This window comes from Oncorhynchus keta, chromosome 9 (assembly GCF_023373465.1).
Source record: "Oncorhynchus keta strain PuntledgeMale-10-30-2019 chromosome 9, Oket_V2, whole genome shotgun sequence".
Lineage (NCBI taxonomy): Eukaryota > Metazoa > Chordata > Actinopteri > Salmoniformes > Salmonidae > Oncorhynchus > Oncorhynchus keta.
Window position 1 is genome coordinate 3,063,366 of NC_068429.1, and position 20,396 is coordinate 3,083,761.

The 20,396-nt window shown below is 46.6% G+C and overlaps 1 protein-coding gene across 1 annotated transcript in view; it reads right to left on the reverse strand.

Annotated features, from left to right (window-relative positions):
* Positions 1-20,396, reverse strand: part of LOC127931873 (lysophosphatidic acid receptor 1-like) — a 76,678-nt gene that overhangs the window by 18,713 nt on the left and 37,569 nt on the right. Inside the window, exons 2-3 of the mRNA XM_052526012.1 lie at positions 6,362-7,120; positions 5,404-5,417 (exon numbers count right to left, since the gene is read on the reverse strand). Coding sequence (XP_052381972.1) covers positions 5,404-5,417; positions 6,362-7,099 — 752 coding nt within the window. The 5' untranslated portion in view covers positions 7,100-7,120. The remainder of the gene's footprint in view (positions 1-5,403; positions 5,418-6,361; positions 7,121-20,396) is intronic.

Genomic DNA, 20,396 nt, shown 5'->3' on the forward strand with positions numbered 1-20,396 from the left:
AGGCAGGCCAGAGATGGGAGGGCTTGGTCCATGGTCTAAGGGAGGCAGGCCAGAGATGGGAGGGCTTGGCCCATGGTCTAAGGGAGGCAGGCCAGAGATGGGAGGGCTTGGCCCATGGTCTAAGGCAGGCAGGCCAGAGATGGGAGGGCTTGGCTAGTGTCTGTGCCCCAAATGGCACCCTATTCCTACATAGAGCACTACCCTTGACCAGAGCCCTACGACCAGAGCCCTACGACCAGGGCTCTGGTCATTTGTTCTGAATTCACAGGGCAGAAACACACAACTCATTGTTTCAAAGGCAGTTTGTCTGAATCTAGAACGGTATTATTGTCTTTCTCTCTCCCCCTCTGTGTGCGCGTGTGAAAGAGTGATATAACAGTGAATTAGACAGAGTTATTCAGTAATCTGAAACTTTACATTTGGTGTCATTACAGAGATTCGTTAACAAGGACAATCAATGATTCAGGTTACAGTCCTGGGTTGTGAGTGAGTGGTGGTGGTGGTGGTGGTGAGTGAGTGAGTGAGTGAGGTGGTGAGTGAGTGGTGAGTGAGTGGTGAGTGAGTGAATGAGTGAATGTTAGTGTGAGTGAGTGGTGGTGGTGGAGTGGTGAGTGAGTGAGTGAGTGAGTGAGTGAGTGAGTGAGTGAGTGAGTGAGTGAGTGAGTGAGTGAGAGTTAGTGTGAGTGGGTGAGTGAATGAGTGAGAGTTAGTGTGAGTGAGTTAGTGTGAGTGAGTGAGTGAGAGTTAGTGTGAGTGAGTGAGTGAGAGTTAGTGTGAGTGAATAAGTGAATGAGTGAGTGTTAGTGTGAGTGAGTGTTAGTGTGAGTGAGTGTTAGTGTGTGAGTGAGTGAGTGTTAGTGTGAGTGTTAGTGTGAGTGTTAGTGTTAGTCTGAGTGTTAGTGTTAGTGTGAGTGTTAGTGTGAGTGTTAGTGTGAGTGAGTGAGTGTTAGTGTGAGTGTTAGTGTGAGTGAGTGAGTGTTAGTGTGAGTGTCCGTGTCAGCCAGCCCAGGTCCCATAGCTCCATCTCTGTCATCTTTAGGAGCTGCTGGGAAACACACCTGGTACTAATAAAACTCTTGTTTGTTTCACACCTGAGTGGCTCTTCATCACAGTGATACTGGTCTTCCTTAGCCAATAAGAAGTGACAGGTGAATGTGGATGTTCCTAGTTATTATATCTTCGTCCCTTTGTATTACACTTCAGAGCCCTGGTCAAACGTAGTGCACACTATTCCCAGAACAGATTATCATGTGGGGTGTGTTTATGGGCAGATGGGTTGGTGCTAGTTGGGGATCCTGCTCTTTTCTCTGATAGATGTTCCCAGGAGAAATCAGGACACATTTTAAGCCGAAAGCTGTAATCTGCCCTCATCTGCTTTCCAGATGTGTTACTTGGAAATATGTTAAGTTTCCCTCCAACTATTAAAATAAACTCACTTCAGCTGAAGAGAGAGAAAACTTCCAAATCCACCCACCGTGCTTCCTCAGAAATATACACATCATTAGTAAATGGTAGGCAGCTGAAGCAAACAATAGCTTTGAGTAGTGATATATTGTGATACTGAGAACCTCACAACTCATTCTACAAAATACAATAGATTTCACCATTGTACCTGGTGGTCAATTTATCTAACTTAGAGCTCTGTCATTTTAGAAAACAAATTGTAGTGTTAGTTGATTGCGACAAATCTGACAGAAAAAAAACAACGATTGGATGTGCTTGACTTTAAAATTGTCTTCAGTCCGGTGAGAAAGGGACTGAGATAACGCTGGAATGGTAAGTCTGACAAACCACCGGCCTCCTCCACTGTACTGGGGTTCATGGCTTGGCTTTTGCTATGACCTATGACCTGTACTACTGTAAAGACTGGTTCTGGTGCTTCAACAATGTGACGTTATGCCGTGCTTTGCAGACACTGGGACATGTCTGGCAGCGGGGGCTGCTATGGTGTCAGGCACTGCAGTTGTCCCGGACAATCAGTTGTATTGTTCAACTCCACAACCCTGACACATTAACAGGAAGCAGGAAGCTTAAGAGTCCATCTCTCTTTGCTAGGACCTAACTAAAACGCTATGAAAACGCAACATGCAACAACTTCAACAGTTTTACTGAGTTACAATTCATATGAGGAAATCAGTCAATTGAAATAAATAAATTAGGCCCTAATCTATGGATTTCACATGACTGGGAATACAGATATGCATCGGTTGGTCACAGTTACCTTAAAGAAAAGGTAGGGGGCGTGGCTCAGAAAAACAGTCCGGTGTGACCCCATTTGCCTCATGCAGTGTGACACATCTCCTTCACATAGAGTTGATCAGATTGTGGCCTGTGGAATGTTGTCTCACAGTGTGAAATTACTGGATATTGGCGGGAACTGGAAAAAGCTGTCATTCACGTCGATCCAGAGCATCCCAAACATGCTCAATGGGTGACATGGCCTGCATACTCACCAGACATGGAAGAACATCGATAAACTGCAAGTGTGTTTGTTGTCCGTAGCTCTTGTTTATTAAACATTATTTATTTAACCTTTATTTAACTAAACAAGTCCGTTAAGAACTCATTATTCTGCCTGCCCAGTTTAAATTTAGAGTGGCCCATTATCAAAATTGGCAGGAACAGGGGCAGGGGGAAATGCATGTTGTCTGTATGTATAGTGGAATGGAGAACCCCTTGTTTCCCTCATGCTGGGTAGGCCAGTCTGGTTATTTTGTTGTGCAACAGGTGATATTCCACCTAAACTCTGGATGCCATGGGCTCACCAACCCTGTTCCTGCAGCTACCCAGTACTCTGTATGCTATGGGCTCACCAACCCTGTTCCAGCAGCTACCCAGTACTCTGGATGCCATGGGCTCACCAACCCTGTTCATGCAGCTACCCAGTACTCTGTATGCTATGGGCTCACCAACCCTGTTCCAGCAGCTACCCAGTACTCTGGATGCCATGGGCTCACCAACCCTGTTCATACAGCTACCCAGTACTCTGGATGCTATGGGCTCACCAACCCTGTTCCAGCAGCTACCCAGTACTCTGGATGCCATGGGCTCACCAACCCTGTTCATGCAGCTACCCAGTACTCTGGATGCCATGGGTTCACCAACCCTGTTCATGCAGCTACCCAGTACTCTGGATGCCATGGGCTCACCAACCCTGTTCATGCAGCTACCCAGTACTCTGTATGCTATGGGCTCACCAACCCTGTTCCAGCAGCTACCCAGTACTCTGGATGCCATGGGCTCACCAACCCTGTTCATGCAGCTACCCAGTACTCTGGATGCCATGGGCTCACCAACCCTGTTCCAGCAGCTACCCAGTACTCTGTATGCCATGGGCTCACCAACCCTGTTCCAGCAGCTACCCAGTACTCTGTATGCCATGGGCTCACCAACCCTGTTCCAGCAGCTACCCAGTACTCTGTATGCCATGGGCTCACCAACCCTGTTCCAGCAGCTACCCAGTACTCTGTATGCCATGGGCTCACCAACCCTGTTCATGCAGCTACCCAGTGATTAATGTGGGAAACCAAGTGAAATCTGTTCGGGAACATCAATAGTAACATGTTTTCACAAGGACACATATTTCATTAAACTGTTGACAGCCCTTCTCTGTGTTCTGGAGAAAGGAATGAAGAAGAGGGGAGGAAATTAGAGGTCGACCGAATATTATTTTTCAACGCCGATACCGTAACCGATTATTGGAGGTTTAAAAATATATACTTGTGTATTTATTATAAGAAAGGCATTGATGTTTATGGTTAGGTACACATTGGTGCAATGACAGTGCTTTTTCGCTAATGCGATTGCTAAATCACCAATTTGGCGAAGTAGGCTGTGAATCATTGATAAATTAACGGGCACCGCATCGATTATATGCAACGCATGACAAGCTAGTTAAACTAGTAATATCATCAACCATGTGTAGTTAACTAGTGATTATGTTAAGATTGATTGTTTTTTTTTTTTTTATAAGATACGTTTCATGCTAGCTAGCACTTTACCTTGGCTCCTTGCTGCACTCGCATAACAGGTAGTAAGCCTGCCACGCAGTCTCCTCGTGGAGTGCAACGTAATCGGCCATGATCGGTGTCCAAAAATGCTGATTACCGATTGTTATGAAAACTTGAAATCGTCCCTAATTGGCCGACCTCTAGAGGAGATGGAAACACATGGTGGAGAGATGTTCTGGAGGAAGGAATGAAGAAGAGGAGGAGATGGAAACACATGGTGGAGAGATGTTCTGGAGAAAGGAATGAAGAAGAGGAGGAGATGGAAACACATGGTGGAGAGATGTTCTGGAGGAAGGAATGAAGAAGAGGAGGAGATGGAAACACATGGTGGAGAGATGTTCTGGAGGAAGGAATGAAGAAGAGGAGGAGATGGAAACACATGGTGGAGAGATGTTCTGGAGGAAGGAATGAAGAAGAGGAGGAGATGGAAACACATGGTGGAGAGATGTTCTGGAGGAAGGAATGAAGAAGAGGAGGAGATGGAAACACATGGTGGAGAGATGTTCTGGAGGACGGAATGAAGAAGAGGAGGAGATGGAAACACATGGTGGAGAGATGTTCTGGAGGAAGGAATGAAGAAGAGGAGGAGATGGAAACACATGGTGGAGAGATGTTCTGGAGGAAGGAATGAAGAAGAGGAGATGGAAACACATGGTGGAGAGATGTTCTGGAGGAAGGAATGAAGAAGAGGAGGAGATGGAAACACATGGTGGAGAGATGTTCTGGAGGACGGAATGAAGAAGAGGGAGGAGGAGATGGAAACACATGGTGGAGAGATGTTCTGGAGGAAGGAATGAAGAAGAGGAGGAGATGGAAACACGTGGTGGAGAGATGTTCTGGAGGAAGGAATGAAGAAGAGGAGGAGATGGAAACACATGGTGGAGAGATGTTCTGGAGGAAGGAATGAAGAAGAGGAGGAGATGGAAACACATGGTGGAGAGATGTTCTGGAGGAAGGAATGAAGAAGAGGAGGAGATGGAAACACGTGGTGGAGAGATGTTCTGGAGGAAGGAATGAAGAAGAGGAGGAGATGGAAACACATGGTGGAGAGATTCTGGAGCTATAGGTAAATGTGTCACCCAATTAATTATGAACATTTTAGGAGGGGGTGGGCGGTTGGGCTCATTTATAGGCTTATACATAAGCCCTAATATTGGTGATTTAAATGAATCATCACCTTAGAAAGCGCTGTCCATTTCTTTGTGTTAGGCTTTGAAACAACATCCATCCAACGACCATGTTTTACAAATCAACCCGCTTGCCCTTCTTCCTTCAAATTGATCAATCACAGCGAGGTGAGTTTTAAAGCACAATACTGTTTTGATAATAAGTGTTTGCAATTTTCAATTTCATTGCTTTCAGATTAGGTTAGAGGGCCAAAAAACCTGAGTACCAGGCCATTAGGACCTGATGGAGGGACAATAGAGACCTGAGTACCAGGACATTAGGACCTGATGGAGGGACAATAGAGCCCTGAGTACTAGGCAATAGAGCCGAGTACCAGGCCATAGAGCCATGAGTAACAGGCCATTAGGACCTGATGGAGGGACAATAGAGACCTGAGTACCAGGACATAGAGCCCTGAGTACCAGGCCATTAGGACCTGATGGAGGGACAATAGAGACCTGAGTACCAGGCCATTAGGACCTGATGGAGGGACAATAGAGCCCTGAGTACTAGGCAATAGAGCCCGAGTACCAGGCCATAGAGCCCTGAGTACCAGGCCATTAGGACCTGATGGAGGGACAATAGAGCCCTGAGTACCAGGCCATAGAGCCCTGAGTACCAGGCCATTAGAACCTGATGGAGGGACAATAGAGCCCTGAGTACCAGGCCATAGGCCCTGAGTACCAGGCCATTAGGACCTGATGGAGGGACAATAGAGCCCTGAGTACCAGGCCATAGAGCCCTGAGTACCAGGCCATTAGGACCTGATGGAGGGACAATAGAGCCCTGAGTACCAGGCCATAGAGCCCTGAGTACCAGGCCATTAGGACCTGATGGAGGGACAATAGAGCCCTGAGTACCAGGCCATTAGGACCTGATGGAGGAACAATAGAGGGGATTACCTGGGCTCAACAGTCACGTAGAATTTTACTGCGATCGTGACTGACGACTTCCAGTATGGCAGTAATACGGTCATGACAACATCCCTAATCCTTACTCCAGGTTCCTCAGTTTTACAGGGATACTGTGTTATGTTATTATGGGATGTCAAGGGTAAGGTCTTACCCAGTACAATCCTGACAGTCTTCAGCAGGCTCATCATGATGTCTCAGTTCCTGCATGGTCCTACGCAGTACTAGTATCTAACATATAGTTTCTGGTGTGAAGGTAGTGGAGGTTCTTACCAATACGATGACGACAGTCTTCAGCAGACTCATCATGGTGTCTCTGTTCCTGCGTGGCCCAGAGCTGTGTCTGCTCATCCTCATGGTCCTCTGTCTCACGTACATAAAGATGTGAGCGTACAGCACCACCATGACCAGGAAGGTGACCAGGTTGAATACGGCCCAGAACACCAGGTAGGAGTTACAGTACAGCGGAGCCATGCTAGAACACGTGCCGATGTCACAGATACAGTTCCACCCTACCGACGGGATGGCTCCCATGACGATAGACAAGGTCCAGATGACGACAATCACCACCACCACACGCCGGTTGGACATGCGCGTGTGTAGCTGCATGCGGAAAACGGTGATGTGGCGCTCGATGGCGATGGCGAGGAGGTTACACACGGACGCCGTGAGGGACGTGTCGATGAGACCCTGTCGGAGCAGCCACGTGGAGACCGTGAGGCGCCGCGTGTTCGGGCCCGTGTTGAACATCAGGTAGAAGTACGCCAGGCCGGCAAAGAAGTCCGCGGCCGCCAGGTTGGCCATCAGGTAGTAAATAGGGAAGTGGAAGCGGCGGTTGACGTATATAGCCACCATGACCAGCAAGTTAGCCAGCATGATGAAGATACATACTGTGATACCCAGCCCCATCACCAGCTTACTGACGGTATTCCACTCTGTAGCCAGGTACTTTCCACTGTGGTTGTAGAAGAAGGCAATGGACTCATTGTAGAAGCACTGTTCCTCCTCCATCTTGAAGGCTTGCTAGGGGATCTGGAGGAGAGGAGACAGGGGTCAGAGGGAGTCACAGTAGGTCCGAGTCACAGTGGGTCTGAGGGAGTCACAGTGGGTCCGAGGGAGTCACAGTGGGTCCGAGGGAGTCACAGTGGGTCCGAGGGAGTCACAGTGGGTCCGAGGGAGTCACAGTGGGTCCGAGGGAGTCACAGTGGGTCTGAGGGAGTCAAAATAGGTTGTTAGGGGTATGGAGGAGAGGAGAAAGGGGTTAGAGAGACACAGTAGGTTGTTAGGGAGACGGGGGCTAGTAGTAATCTAGGACAAATAACAACTGGAGGGGCCGTGACCTGGCACTCAGATATCATATTAGCATGGTATAAGTCATAGCAAAGGTCTGAATACTTACGTAAATAAGGTATTCATGTTTTTACTTTTAATACATTTGGGAAAGGGAAAGGGGTCTAAATACTGTCTGAATGCACTGTATATAAAACAAAGAAAATCACATTTTTGACCGCACTGGGCCTTTAAAACTGCAACATTTTCTCTATTGTAATTTTTCTCCACCGTCAAGAGGGGGCAATAAAATATTTTGCTGCAAGGTGGGTAAGCAACTCTAGTCTAGATTTGGCCTTGTGTTTTAGGTTATCATCCTGCTGAAAGGTGAACTCATCTACCAGTGTCTGGTGGAAAGCAGACTGAACCAGGTTTTCCTCTGGGATTTTAAAATGTGCTTAGCGCCATTCAGTTAATTTTTTTATCCTGAAAAACTCCCCAGTCCTTAACGACTACAAGCATACCCATAACATGATGCAGGCAGCACTATGCTAGAAAATATGGAGTGGTACTCAGTAACGTGTTGTATTGGAATTGCCCTAAACATAACACTTTGTATGCATGACAAAAGTGAAGTGCTTTCCCACATTTTTGCAGTATTACTTTAGCGCAGGATGCATGTTTTGAAATATATTTTTATCCTGTACAGGCTTCCTTCCTTTCACTCTATCAATTAGGTTAGTATTGTGGAGTAACTGCAATGTTGTTGATCCAACCTCAGTTTTCTCCTGTCACAGCCAATAAACTGTACCTGTTTTAAAGTCACCATTGGCCTCATGGTGAAATCCCTGAATGGTTTCCTTCCTCTCCGGGCAACTGAGTTAGGAAGGACGCCTGTATCTTTGTAGTGACTGGATATTGTATCAATAACCCCAAAGTGTTATTAATACCTTCACCGTGCTCAAAGGGATATTCAATGTCTTTTTTTACCCATCTACCAACAGGTTGCAAGGCAAAGCCTCCCTGGTCTTTGTGGTTGATAATTGTGGGGTACAGTATGTGTGGGTTACAGAGATCAAATAGTCATTCAAAATGAATTTTAAACACAATTATTGCACACAGAGTCCTTGCAACTTATTGTGTGACTTGTTAAGCAGATTTTTTACCCCTGAACTTATTTAGGCTTGCCATAACAAAGGGGTTGAATACTTATTGACTCAAGACATTTCAGCTTTTCAATTTTTATTAATTTGTAAAACTTTTGACAAACATAATTCCACTTTGACATTATGGGGTATTGTATGTAGGCCAGTGACCAAAAAAAACTCAATATAATCAATTTTAAATTCAGACGTAACAACACAGTGGAAAAAGTCAAGGGGTGTGAATACTTTCTGAAAAGCACATTAGTCAGTCCAAAATTGATTTTTAATTCTGTCATGGAAATGTATGTATTTCCTGTTAACAAGTCATGTACGGTTTCTATGCCTTTAGTCTTCCATGTGGGTCAACGTATCAGTGAATTGTGAAAATCAATCCAAGGATCGTTCCATAGGGTTGTGTTTGTAGGGAGCGATATTGGTTTCATTTTCCTCCATATTGTAGTGAACTTGTTCATGTTCTCAGCTGTATCCTTTCAAAATAGACAACATATTCTGGAGATGAGCATCTTTAATATGTACCCGTTGTTCCTCTTTAGTGACTAGATGTTGCAAGTCCCTGGGTGGTGAGTTGATACAATTCCAAATCCGGAAGGTTAAAACCCACAGACTCTGGAAGACATAAAACGTTCCTATTTATTCGATGAGTTTGATTATAAAAAGTATTATGATCGAGTATACCTTTTTTTTTTTTTAAAGAACATCTTCGGTATTATCAAGAATAAATCTAAAAACTTGCCATGCCGTTCAAGAGGTTTATTCTACCTTTAAGATTTATGGGCAGAATGTTCCATTTAATTAGATCTGCTTTCATATTGTTGAGTAAAATGGAATAAAGTTATCTTTATATATTTGTCACTTATTAACCTCTACGGGATTGGTGTCCCTCAACCAAGACAGTCGTTGCTTAATATGAGATAATGAGACTAGAATGAGATTGTAAACAACAGCCATCTTTCCGGGACATTGACATATCTTATATGGGTAGAAAGCTTAAATTCTTGTTAATCTAACTGCAGTGTTACAGTAGATTTCACAGCAAAAACAAATAACATGCTATTGTTTGAGGATAGTGCAAAAATAACAAATCACAGCAACTGGTTTGATACATTCAGTAATCTTGCTCTGATTTGCCACCCTGAGGGTCCCAGAGATAAAAATGCAGCATAGTTTTGTTTGATAAAAATCTATTTTTACACTCAAATGTAGGAACTGGGTTCTACAGCTTGAACCCCTGCCGTCTCTGGCACCACACCCACCCGGCCATCTAGATGTGTGAAGGTTAGTGTCTTATCTGTATGGAAGCTAATGATCCATCGTGTATGACTTTCCTGGGAATGTGTAAACTAAACAAAAATGTATTACCATAGCATGTTAAATGTATTACCATAGCATGTTAAATGTATTACCATAGCATGTTAAATGTATTACCATAGCATGTTAAATGTATTACCATAGCATGTTAAATGTATTACCATAGCATGTTAAATGTATTACCATAGCATGTTTGTAAGTTTTCTATAGTTAGTCTCTATTTAGTTGAGAATGTATAAATTGACCAATTCAGCACATTTGTGCAAAATTGATGCAAAATATTGTGTCGTGATGTAATTCTTCACTGGATCAGTCTGAAACTTTGCACACACAATGCTGCCATCTTGTGGACAACATCTACATTACACGTACAATCCAATCTCAACGTATGGTCCTTTGGAACAAAAAAACAAATAGAACACATTTTTACATGATCTTTTACCAGATCTAATGTATTATATTCTCCTACATTAATTTCACATTTCCACAAACTTCAAAGTGTTTCATTTTAAATGGTATCAGGAATATGCATATCCTTCAGGTCCTGAGCTACAGGCAGTTAGATTTGAGTGTCATTTTAGTCCTTCCTTAAGCCTTCTAAGTTTGAGTGTCATTTTAAAAAAGGGTTTAGTCCTTCCTTAAGCCTTCTAACCTTTATTATTGTGGTCCACTTAAAGCTGTAGATGGGGAGTTATTCTTTTCATTTTTCCTATTGCCATTATTTCTGTTTTTTCCACGTACATTTTTTTAATGGAGAGCTTTTAGAATATTCTGAAAATATTTCTAGCAAGGGGGACATCGAGTTTTCAGTATTGGTCAGGTATATCAGGAGTAAATCATTTTATTTGATTGTTTACCTGTTAACGTTTGGGTCAAATTATTTCTGCGGGTCTTATGCCCCTTTCATCAGATAATCTATTATTTTATTTTTGTATATTTTTGCTTCGGGACATTTGTATAAACATTTTTATTATTATTATTATTTAGGATGTAAAGTTGAACGCTTCCAAAGTGAATAGAAAAGGCCATTCTAGATGGTCAAAAGTCTTTTTGGATGGTACATTACTGAGATTGGTAGAGGAATACATTGTGACTTGTTTTCCACATCTTCAATTTAAGCCTAGAAAACTGTGTGCGCCCTCAGACCCGGAGGGAGTCAAAGGTCATTCAGCTACCCAAGAATAGCAGATCACCCTTTAATATTTCAAACAGCCGATCAATCAGCCTGTTACCAGTGCAGTGTAAACTTTTGGGAAAAAATGTATTTGATTAAATACAAAGTTAGTTAATTTACAAAAGAAAATGCTTATAGGAAAGGGCTCATCATGCTCAGCACTGACAAAAATGACTGAGGATTGGCTGAAAGAAACGGATAGTAAATATATATAATAAATATAAAATACTCGTAAAGGTTTTGATCTTTGACAAAAATGTAAAACATCACAGCACAATTGAAAAATATATAGGGCACATGGAAACCAAACAGGTGGTCTGAGTGGCTGAGGGTAAAGAGAGTGGTCTGAGTGGCTGAGGGTAAAGAGAGTGGTCTGAGTGGCTGAGGGTAAAGAGAGTGGTCTGAGTGGCTGAGGGTAAAGAGAGTGGTCTGAGTGGCTGAGGGTAAAGAGAGTGGTCTGAGTGGCTGAGGGTAAAGAGAGTGGTCTGAGGGTAAAGAGAGTGGTCTGAGGGTAAAGAGAGTGGTCTGAGTGGCTGAAGGTAAAGAGAGTGGTCTGAGGGTAAAGAGAGTGGTCTGAGTGGCTGAGGGTAAAGAGAGTGGTCTGAGGGTAAAGAGAGTGGTCTGAGTGGCTGAAGGTAAAGAGAGTGGTCTGAGGGGAAAGAGAGTGGTCTGAGGGTAAAGAGAGTGGTCTGAGTGGCTGAGGGTAAAGAGAGTGGTCTGAGTGGCTGAGGGTAAAGAGAGTGGTCTGAGTGGCTGAGGGTAAAGAGAGTGGTCTGAGGGTAAAGAGAGTGGTCTGAGTGGCTGAGGTTAAAGAGAGTGGTCTGAGTGGCTGAGCGTAAAGAGAGTGGTCTGAGTGGCTGAGTGTAAAGAGAGTGGTCTGAGTGGCTGAGGGTAAAGAGAGTGGTCTGAGGGTAAAGAGAGTGGTCTGAGTGGCTGAGGGTAAAGAGAGTGGTCTGAGTGGCTGAGGGTAAAGAGAGTGGTCTGAGTGGCTTAGGGTAAAGAGAGTGGTCTGAGTGGCTGAGGGTAAAGAGAGTGGTCTGAGTGGCTGAGGGTAAAGAGAGTGGTCTGAGTGGCTGAGGGTAAAGAGAGTGGTCTGAGGGTAAAGAGAGTGGTCTGAGTGGCTGAAGGTAAAGAGAGTGGTCTGAGGGGAAAGAGAGTGGTCTGAGGGTAAAGAGAGTGGTCTGAGTGGCTGAAGGTAAAGAGAGTGGTCTGAGGGGAAAGAGAGTGGTCTGAGGGTAAAGAGAGTGGTCTGAGTGGCTGAGGGTAAAGAGAGTGGTCTGAGTGGCTGAGGGTAAAGAGAGTGGTCTGAGTGGCTGAGGGTAAAGAGAGTGGTCTGAGGGTAAAGAGAGTGGTCTGAGTGGCTGAAGGTAAAGAGAGTGGTCTGAGGGGAAAGAGAGTGGTCTGAGGGTAAAGAGAGTGGTCTGAGTGGCTGAGGGTAAAGAGAGTGGTCTGAGTGGCTGAGGGTAAAGAGAGTGGTCTGAGTGGCTGAGGGTAAAGAGAGTGGTCTGAGTGGCTGAGGGTAAAGAGAGTGGTCTGAGTGGCTGAGGGTAAAAGAGTGGTCTGAGGGTGGCTGAGGGTAAAGAGAGTGGTCTGAGTGGCTGAGGGTAAAGAGAGTGGTCTGAGGGTAAAGAGAGTGGTCTGAGTGGCTGAGGTTAAAGAGAGTGGTCTGAGTGGCTGAGCGTAAAGAGAGTGGTCTGGTGGCTGAGTGTAAAGAGAGTGGTCTGAGTGGCTGAGGGTAAAGAGAGTGGTCTGAGGGTAAAGAGAGTGGTCTGAGTGGCTGAGGGTAAAGAGAGTGGTCTGAGTGGCTGAGGGTAAAGAGAGTGGTCTGAGTGGCTGAGGGTAAAGAGAGTGGTCTGAGGGTAAAGAGAGTGGTCTGAGTGGCTGAGGGTAAAGAGAGTGGTCTGAGTGGCTGAGGGTAAAGAGAGTGGTCTGAGTGGCTGAGGGTAAAGAGAGTGGTCTGAGGGTAAAAGAGTGGTCTGAGTGGCTGAGGGTAAAGAGAGTGGTCTGAGTGGCTGAGGGTAAAGAGAGTGGTCTGAGGGTAAAGAGTGGTCTGAGTGGCTGAGGGTAAAGAGAGTGGTCTGAGTGGCTGAGGGTAAAGAGAGTGGTCTTAGGGCTGAGGGTAAATAGAGTGGTCTGAGTGGCTGAGTGTAAAGAGAGTGGTCTGAGGGTAAAGAGAGTGGTCTGAGTGGCTGAGGTTAAAGAGAGTGGTCTGAGTGGCTGAGCGTAAAGAGAGTGGTCTGAGTGGCTGAGTGTAAAGAGAGTGGTCTGAGTGGCTGAGGGTAAAGAGAGTGGTCTGGTCTGAGGGTAAAGAGAGTGGTCTGAGTGGCTGAGGGTAAAGAGAGTGGTCTGAGTGGCTGAGGGTAAAGAGAGTGGTCTGAGTGGCTGAGGGTAAAGAGAGTGGTCTGAGTGGCTGAGGGTAAAGAGAGTGGTCTGAGGGTAAAGGGAGTGGTCTGAGTGGCTGAGGGTAAAGAGAGTGGTCTGAGTGGCTGAGGGTAAAGAGAGTGGTCTGAGTGGCTGAGGGTAAAGAGAGTGGTCTGAGGGTAAAGAGAGTGGTCTGAGTGGCTGAGGGTAAAGAGAGTGGTCTGAGTGGCTGAGGGTAAAGAGAGTGGTCTGAGGGTAAAGAGAGTGGTCTGAGTGGCTGAGGGTAAAGAGAGTGGTCTGAGTGGCTGAGGGTAAAGAGAGTGGTCTTAGGCTGAGGGTAAAGAGAGTGGTCTGAGTGGCTGAGTGTAAAGAGAGTGGTCTGAGGGTAAAGAGAGTGGTCTGAGTGGCTGAGGGCAAAGAGAGTGGTCTGAGTGGCTGAGGGTAAAGAGAGTGGTCTTAGGGCTGAGGGTAAAGAGAGTGGTCTGAGTGGCTGAGGGTAAAGAGAGTGGTCTGAGTGGCTGAGGGTAAAGAGAGTGGTCTGAATGGCTGAGGGTAAAGAGAGTGGTCTGAGTGGCTGAGTGTAAAGAGAGTGGTCTGAGTGGCTGAGGGTAAAGAGAGTGGTCTGAGGGTAAAGAGAGTGGTCTGAGGGTAAAGAGAGTGGTCTGAGTGGCTGAGGGTAAAGAGAGTGGTCTGAATGGCTGAGGGTAAAGAGAGTGGTCTGAGTGGCTGAGGGTAAAGAGAGTGGTCTGAGTGGCTGAGGGTAAAGAGAGTGGTCTGAGTGGCTGAGGGTAAAGAGAGTGGTCTGAGTGGCTGAGGGTATAAAGAGAGTGGTCTGAGTGGCTGAGGGTATAAAGAGAGTGGTCTGAGTGGCTGAGGGTAAAGAGAGTGGTCTGAGTGGCTGAGGGTAAAGAGAGTGGTCTGAGTGGCTGAGGGTAAAGAGAGTGGTCTGAGGGTAAAGAGAGTGGTCTGAGGGCTGAGGGTAAAGAGAGTGGTCTGAGTGGCTGAGGGTCTAAAGAGAGTGGTCTGAGTGGCTGAGGGTAAAGAGAGTGGTCTGAGTGGCTGAGGGTAAAGAGAGTGGTCTGAGTGGCTGAGGGTAAAGAGAGTGGTCTGAGTGGCTGAGGGTAAAGAGAGTGGTCTGAGTGGCTGAGGGTAAAGAGAGTGGTCTGAGTGGCTGAGGGTAAAGAGAGTGGTCTGAGTGGCTGAGGGTAAAGAGAGTGGTCTGAGGGTAAAGAGAGTGGTCTGAGTGGCTGAGGGTAAAGAGAGTCTGGTCTGAGTGGTCTGAGGGCTGAAAAGAGTGGTCTGGTGGCTGAGGGTAAAGAGAGTGGTCTGAGTGGTCTGAGGGTAAAGAGAGTGGTCTGGTGGCTGAGGGTAAAGAGAGTGGTCTGGTGGCTGAGGGTAAAGAGAGTGGTCTGAGGGTAAAGAGAGTGGTCTGAGGGTAAAGAGAGTGGTCTGAGGGTAAAGAGAGGGCTGAGGGTAAAGAGAGTGGTCTGAGTGGCTGAGGGTAAAGAGAGTGGTCTGAGTGGCTGAGGGTAAAGAGAGTGGTCTGAGGGTGAGTGGTCTGAGAGTGGCTGAGGGTAAAGAGAGTCTGGTCTGAGGGTAAAGAGAGTGGTCTGAGGGTAAAGAGAGTGGTCTGAGTGGCTGGGTAAAGAGAGTGGTCTGAGTGGTCTGAGGGTAAAGAGAGTGGTCTGAGTGGCTGAGGGTAAAGAGAGTGGTCTGAGTGGCTGAGGGTAAAGAGAGTGGTCTGAGTGGCTGGAGGGTAAAGAGAGTGGTCTGAATGGCTGAGGGTAAAGAGAGTGGTCTGGTCTGAGGGTAAAGGGAGTGGTCTGAGGGGTAAAGAGAGTGGTCTGAGGGTAAAGAGAGAGTGGTCTGAGGGTAAAGAGAGTGGTCTGAGTGGCTGAGGGTAAAGAGAGTGGTCTGAGTGGCTGAGGGTAAAGAGAGTGGTCTGAGTGGCTGAGGGTAAAGAGAGTGGTCTGGTGGCTGAGGGTAAAGAGAGTGGTCTGAGTGGCTGAGGGTAAAGAGAGTGGTCTGAGTGGCTGAGGGTAAAGAGAGTGGTCTGAGTGGCTGAGGGTAAAGAGAGTGGTCTGAGTGGCTGAGGGTAAAGAGAGTGGTCTGAGGGTAAAGAGAGTGGTCTGAGTGGCTGAGGGTAAAGAGAGTGGTCTGAGTGGCTGAGGGTAAAGAGAGTGGTCTGAGGGTAAAGAGAGTGGTCTGAGTGGCTGAGGGTAAAGAGAGTGGTCTGAGGGTAAAGAGAGTGGTCTGGTCTGAGGGTAAAGAGAGTGGTCTGGTGGCTGAGGGTAAAGAGAGTGGTCTGAGGGTAAAGAGAGTGGTCTGAGTGGCTGAGGTGTAAAGAGAGTGGTCTGAGTGGCTGAGGGTAAAGAGAGTGGTCTGAGTGGCTGAGGGTAAAGAGAGTGGTCTGAGTGGCTGAGGGTAAAGAGAGGGTCTGGTCTGAGTGGCTGAGGGTAAAGAGAGTGGTCTGAGTGGCTGAGGGTAAAGAGAGTGGTCTGAGTGGCTGAGGGTAAAGAGAGTGGTCTGAGTGGCTGAGTGTAAAGAGAGTGGTCTGAGTGGCTGAGGGTAAAGAGAGTGGTCTGAGGCTGAGGGTAAAGAGAGTGGTCTGAGTGGCTGAGGGTAAAGAGAGTGGTCTGAGTGGCTGAGGGTAAAGAGAGTGGTCTGAGTGGCTGAGGGTAAAAGAGAGTGGTCTGAGGGTAAAGAGAGTGGTCTGAGGGTAAAGAGAGTGGTCTGAGTGGCTGAGGGTAAAGAGAGTGGTCTGAGTGGCTGAGGGTAAAGAGTGGTCTGAGTGGTCTGAGTGGCTGAGGGTAAAGAGAGTCTGGTCTGAGGGTAAAGAGAGTGGTCTGAGTGGCTGAGTGTAAAGAGAGTGGTCTGAGTGGCTGAGGGTAAAGAGAGTGGTCTGAGTGGCTGAGTGTAAAGAGAGTGGTCTGAGTGGCTGAGGGTAAAGAGAGTGGTCTGAGGGTAAAGAGAGTGGTCTGAGTGGCTGAGTGTAAAGAGAGTGGTCTGAGTGGCTGAGTGTAAAGAGAGTGGTCTGAGTGGCTGAGGGTAAAGAGAGTGGTCTGAGTGGCTGAGGGTAAAGAGAGTGGTCTGAGTGGCTGAGGGTAAAGAGAGTGGTCTGAGTGGCTGAGGGTAAAGAGAGTGGTCTGAGTGGCTGAGGGTAAAGAGAGTGGTCTGAGTGGCTGAGGGTAAAGAGAGTGGTCTGAGTGGCTGAGTGTAAAGAGAGTGGTCTGAGTGGCTGAGGGTAAAGAGAGTGGTCTGAGTGGCTGAGGGTAAAGAGAGTGGTCTGAGTGGCTGAGGGTAAAGAGAGTGGTCTGAGTGGCTGAGGGTAAAGAGAGTGGTCTGAGTGGCTGAGGGTAAAGAGAGTCTGGTCTGAGGGTAAAGAGAGTGGTCTGAGTGGCTGAGGGTAAAGAGAGTGGTCTGAGTGGCTGAGGGTAAAGAGAGTGGTCTGAGTGGCTGAGGGTAAAGAGAGTGGTCTGAGTGGCTGAGGGTAAAGAGAGTGGTCTGAGTGGCTGAGGGTAAAGAGAGTGGTCTGAGTGGCTGAGGGTAAAGAGAGTGGTCTGAGTGGCTGAGGGTCTAAAGAGAGTGGTCTGAGTGGCTGAGGTAAAGAGAGTGGTCTGAGTGGCTGAGGGTAAAGAGAGTGGTCTGAGTGGCTGAGGGTAAAGAGAGTGGTCTGAGTGGCTGAGGGTAAAGAGAGTGGTCTGAGTGGCTGAGGGTAAAGAGAGTGGTCTGAGTGGCTGAGGGTAAAGAGAGTGGTCTGAGTGGCTGAGGGTAAAGAGAGTGGTCTGAGTGGCTGAGGGTAAAGAGAGTGGTCTGAGTGGCTGAGTGTAAGAGAGTGGTCTGAGGGCTGAGGGTGAGTGGCTGAGGGTAAAGAGAGTGGTCTGAGTGGCTGAGGGTAAAGAGAGTGGTCTGAGTGGCTGAGGGTAAAGAGAGTGGTCTGAGTGGCTGAGGGTAAAGAGAGTGGTCTGAGTGGCTGAGGGTAAAGAGAGTGGTCTGAGTGGCTGAGGGTAAAGAGAGTGGTCTGAGTGGCTGAGGGTAAAGAGAGTGGCTGGTCTGAGTGGCTGAGGGTAAAGAGAGTGGTCTGAGTGGCTGAGGGTAAAGAGATGAAGGATGAAGAGCTCAGTAACACATTGTTATGTGATAGATAGAGAAGTTCAATGTATGTAAACATGTATATTTAAATGTACAGTACCAGTCAAACGTTTGGACACCAACTCATTCAAGGGCTTTTCTTTATTTTTACCATTTACTACATTGCAGAATAATAGTTAACACATCAAAACTATGAAATTACACATATGGAATTATGTAGCCAACTCTCTGACCAAGGACCTTCTCCCCTGATTGCTCAGCTTGTCTGGGCGGCCAGACAGGAAGCGACTTGATGGTTCTGAACATCTTCCATTTAAGAATGGAGACCATTGTGTTCTTGGGGAACTTCAATGCTGCAGAAATATTTTGGTACCCTCACCCAGATGTGTGCCTCGACACAATACGGAAAATTCATTCTACCTCATTGCTTGTTTTTTTCGCTGACATGCATTGTCAACTGCGGGACTTTATCTAGACAGGTGTGCATCTTCACAAATCATTTCCAACTAATTGAATTTACCACAGGTGGACTCCAATCAAGTTGTAGAAACATCTCAAGGACGATCAATGGACACAAGATGCACCGGAGCTCAATTTTGAGTCTCGTAAGCAAAGGGTCTGAATAATTTTGTAAATAAGGTATTTGTTTGTCATTTTCAATACATTTGCAAAAATTTCTAAAACCTGTTTTCACTTTGTCATTCTACAAATAGCCACTCTTTGCCTTGATGACAGCTTTGCACACTCTTGGCATTCTCTCAACCAGCTTCATGAGGTAGTCACCTGGAATGTGTTTAAATTAACAGATGTGCCTTGTTAAAAGTTAAAAGTGGAATTTCTTTCCTTCTTAATGTGTTTGAGCCAATCAGTTGTGTTGGGACAAAGTAGGGATAGTAGGGATGGTATACATAATATATCCCTATTTGGTAAAAGTCCATATTATGGCAAAAACAGCTCAAATATGCAAAGACCAACAAAAGTCCATTATTACTTTAAGACATGAAGGTCAGTCAATAATGAAAATGTTCAACAACGCTTTCTTCAAGTGCAGTCACAAAACCATCAAGCGCTATGATGAAACTGGCTCTCATGAGGACCGCCACAGGAAAGGAAGACCCAGAGTTACCTCTGCTGCAGAGGATAAGTTCATTAGATTTACCAGCCTCAGAAATTGCAGCCCAATTAAATGGGCCACAGAGTTCAAGTAACAGACATCTCAACATCAACTGTTCAGAGATTGTGTGAATCAGGCCTTCATGGTTGAATTTCTGCAAAGGCCAATTTGTAAGTCGCTCTGGATAAGAGCGTCTGCTAAATGACTTAAATGTAAATGCAAAGTAAACCACTATTAAAAGGGCACCAATAACAAGAAGAGACTTGCTTGGTCCAAGAAACACAAGCAATGGACATTAGACCGATGGACATCTGTCCTTTAGTCTGATGAGTCCAAATGTGAGATTTTTGGTTCCAACCGCCCGTGTCTTTGTGAGATGCAGAGTAGGTGAACAGATGATCTCAGAATGTGTGGTTCCCATCATGAAGCATGGAGGAGGAGGTGTGATGGTGTGTGGGTGCTTTGCTGGTGATACGGTCAGTGATTTATTTAGAATTCAAGGCACACTTAACCAGCATGGCTACCACAGCATTCTGCAGCGATACGCCGTCCCATCTGGTTTGTGCTTAGTGGGGCTATCATTTGTTTTTCAACAGGTCAATGACCCAACACACCTCCAGGCTGTAGAAGGGCTATTTGACCAAGAAGGAGAGTCATGGAGTGCTGCCTCAGATGACCTGGCCTCCACAATCACCCGACCTCAACCCAACTGAGATGTTTTGAGATCAGTTGGACCACAGAGTGAAGGAAAAGCAGCCAACAAGTGCTCAGCATATCTGGGAACTCCTTCAAGAGCATTGGAAAAGCATTCTTCATTAAGTTTGTTGAGAAAATGGTGACGCTGGTTGAGAGAATGGTGACGCTGGTTGAGAGAATGGTGAAGCTGGTTGAGAGAATGGTGACACTGGTTGAGAGAATGGTGACGCTGGTTGAGAAAATGGTGAAGCTGGTTGAGAGAATGGTGACGCTGGTTGAGAGAATGGTGAAGCTGGTTGAGAGAATGGTGACGCTGGTTGAGAGAATGGTGACGCTGGTTGAGAGAATGGTGACGCTGATTGAGAGAATGGTGACTCTGGTTGAGAGAATGGTGACGCTGGTTGAGAGAATGGTGACGCTGGTTTGAGAGAATGGTGACGCTGGTTGAGAATGGTGAAGCTGGTTGAGAGAATGGTGACGCTGGTTGAGAGAATGGTGACGCTGGTTGAGAGAATGGTGAAGCTGGTTGAGAGAATGGTGAGCTGGTTGAGAGAATGGTGACGCTGGTTGAGAGAATGGTGACGCTGGTTGAGAGAATGGTGACGCTGGTTGAGAGAATGGTGACGCTGGTTGAGAGAATGGTGACGCTGGCTGAGAGAATGGTGACGCTGGTTGAGAGAATGGTGACGCTGGTTGAGAGAATGGTGACGCTGGTTGAGAGAATGGTGACGCTGGTTGAGAGAATGGTGACGCTGGTTGAGAGAATGGTGACGCTGGTTGAGAGAATGGTGACGCCGGTTGAGAGAATGGTGACGCTGGTTGAGAGAATGGTGACGCTGGTTGAGAGAATGGTGACGCCGGTTGAGAGAATGGTGACGCCGGTTGAGAGAATGGTGACGCCGGTTGAGAGAATGGTGACGCCGGTTGAGAGAATGGTGACGCCGGTTGAGAGAATGGTGACGCCGGTTGAGAGAATGGTGACGCCGGTTGAGAGAATGGTGACGCCGGTTGAGAGAATGGTGACGCCGGTTGAGAGAATGGTGACGCCGGTTGAGAGAATGGTGACGCTGGTTGAGAGAATGGTGACGCTGGTTGAGAGAATGGTGACGCTGGTTGAGAGAATGGTGA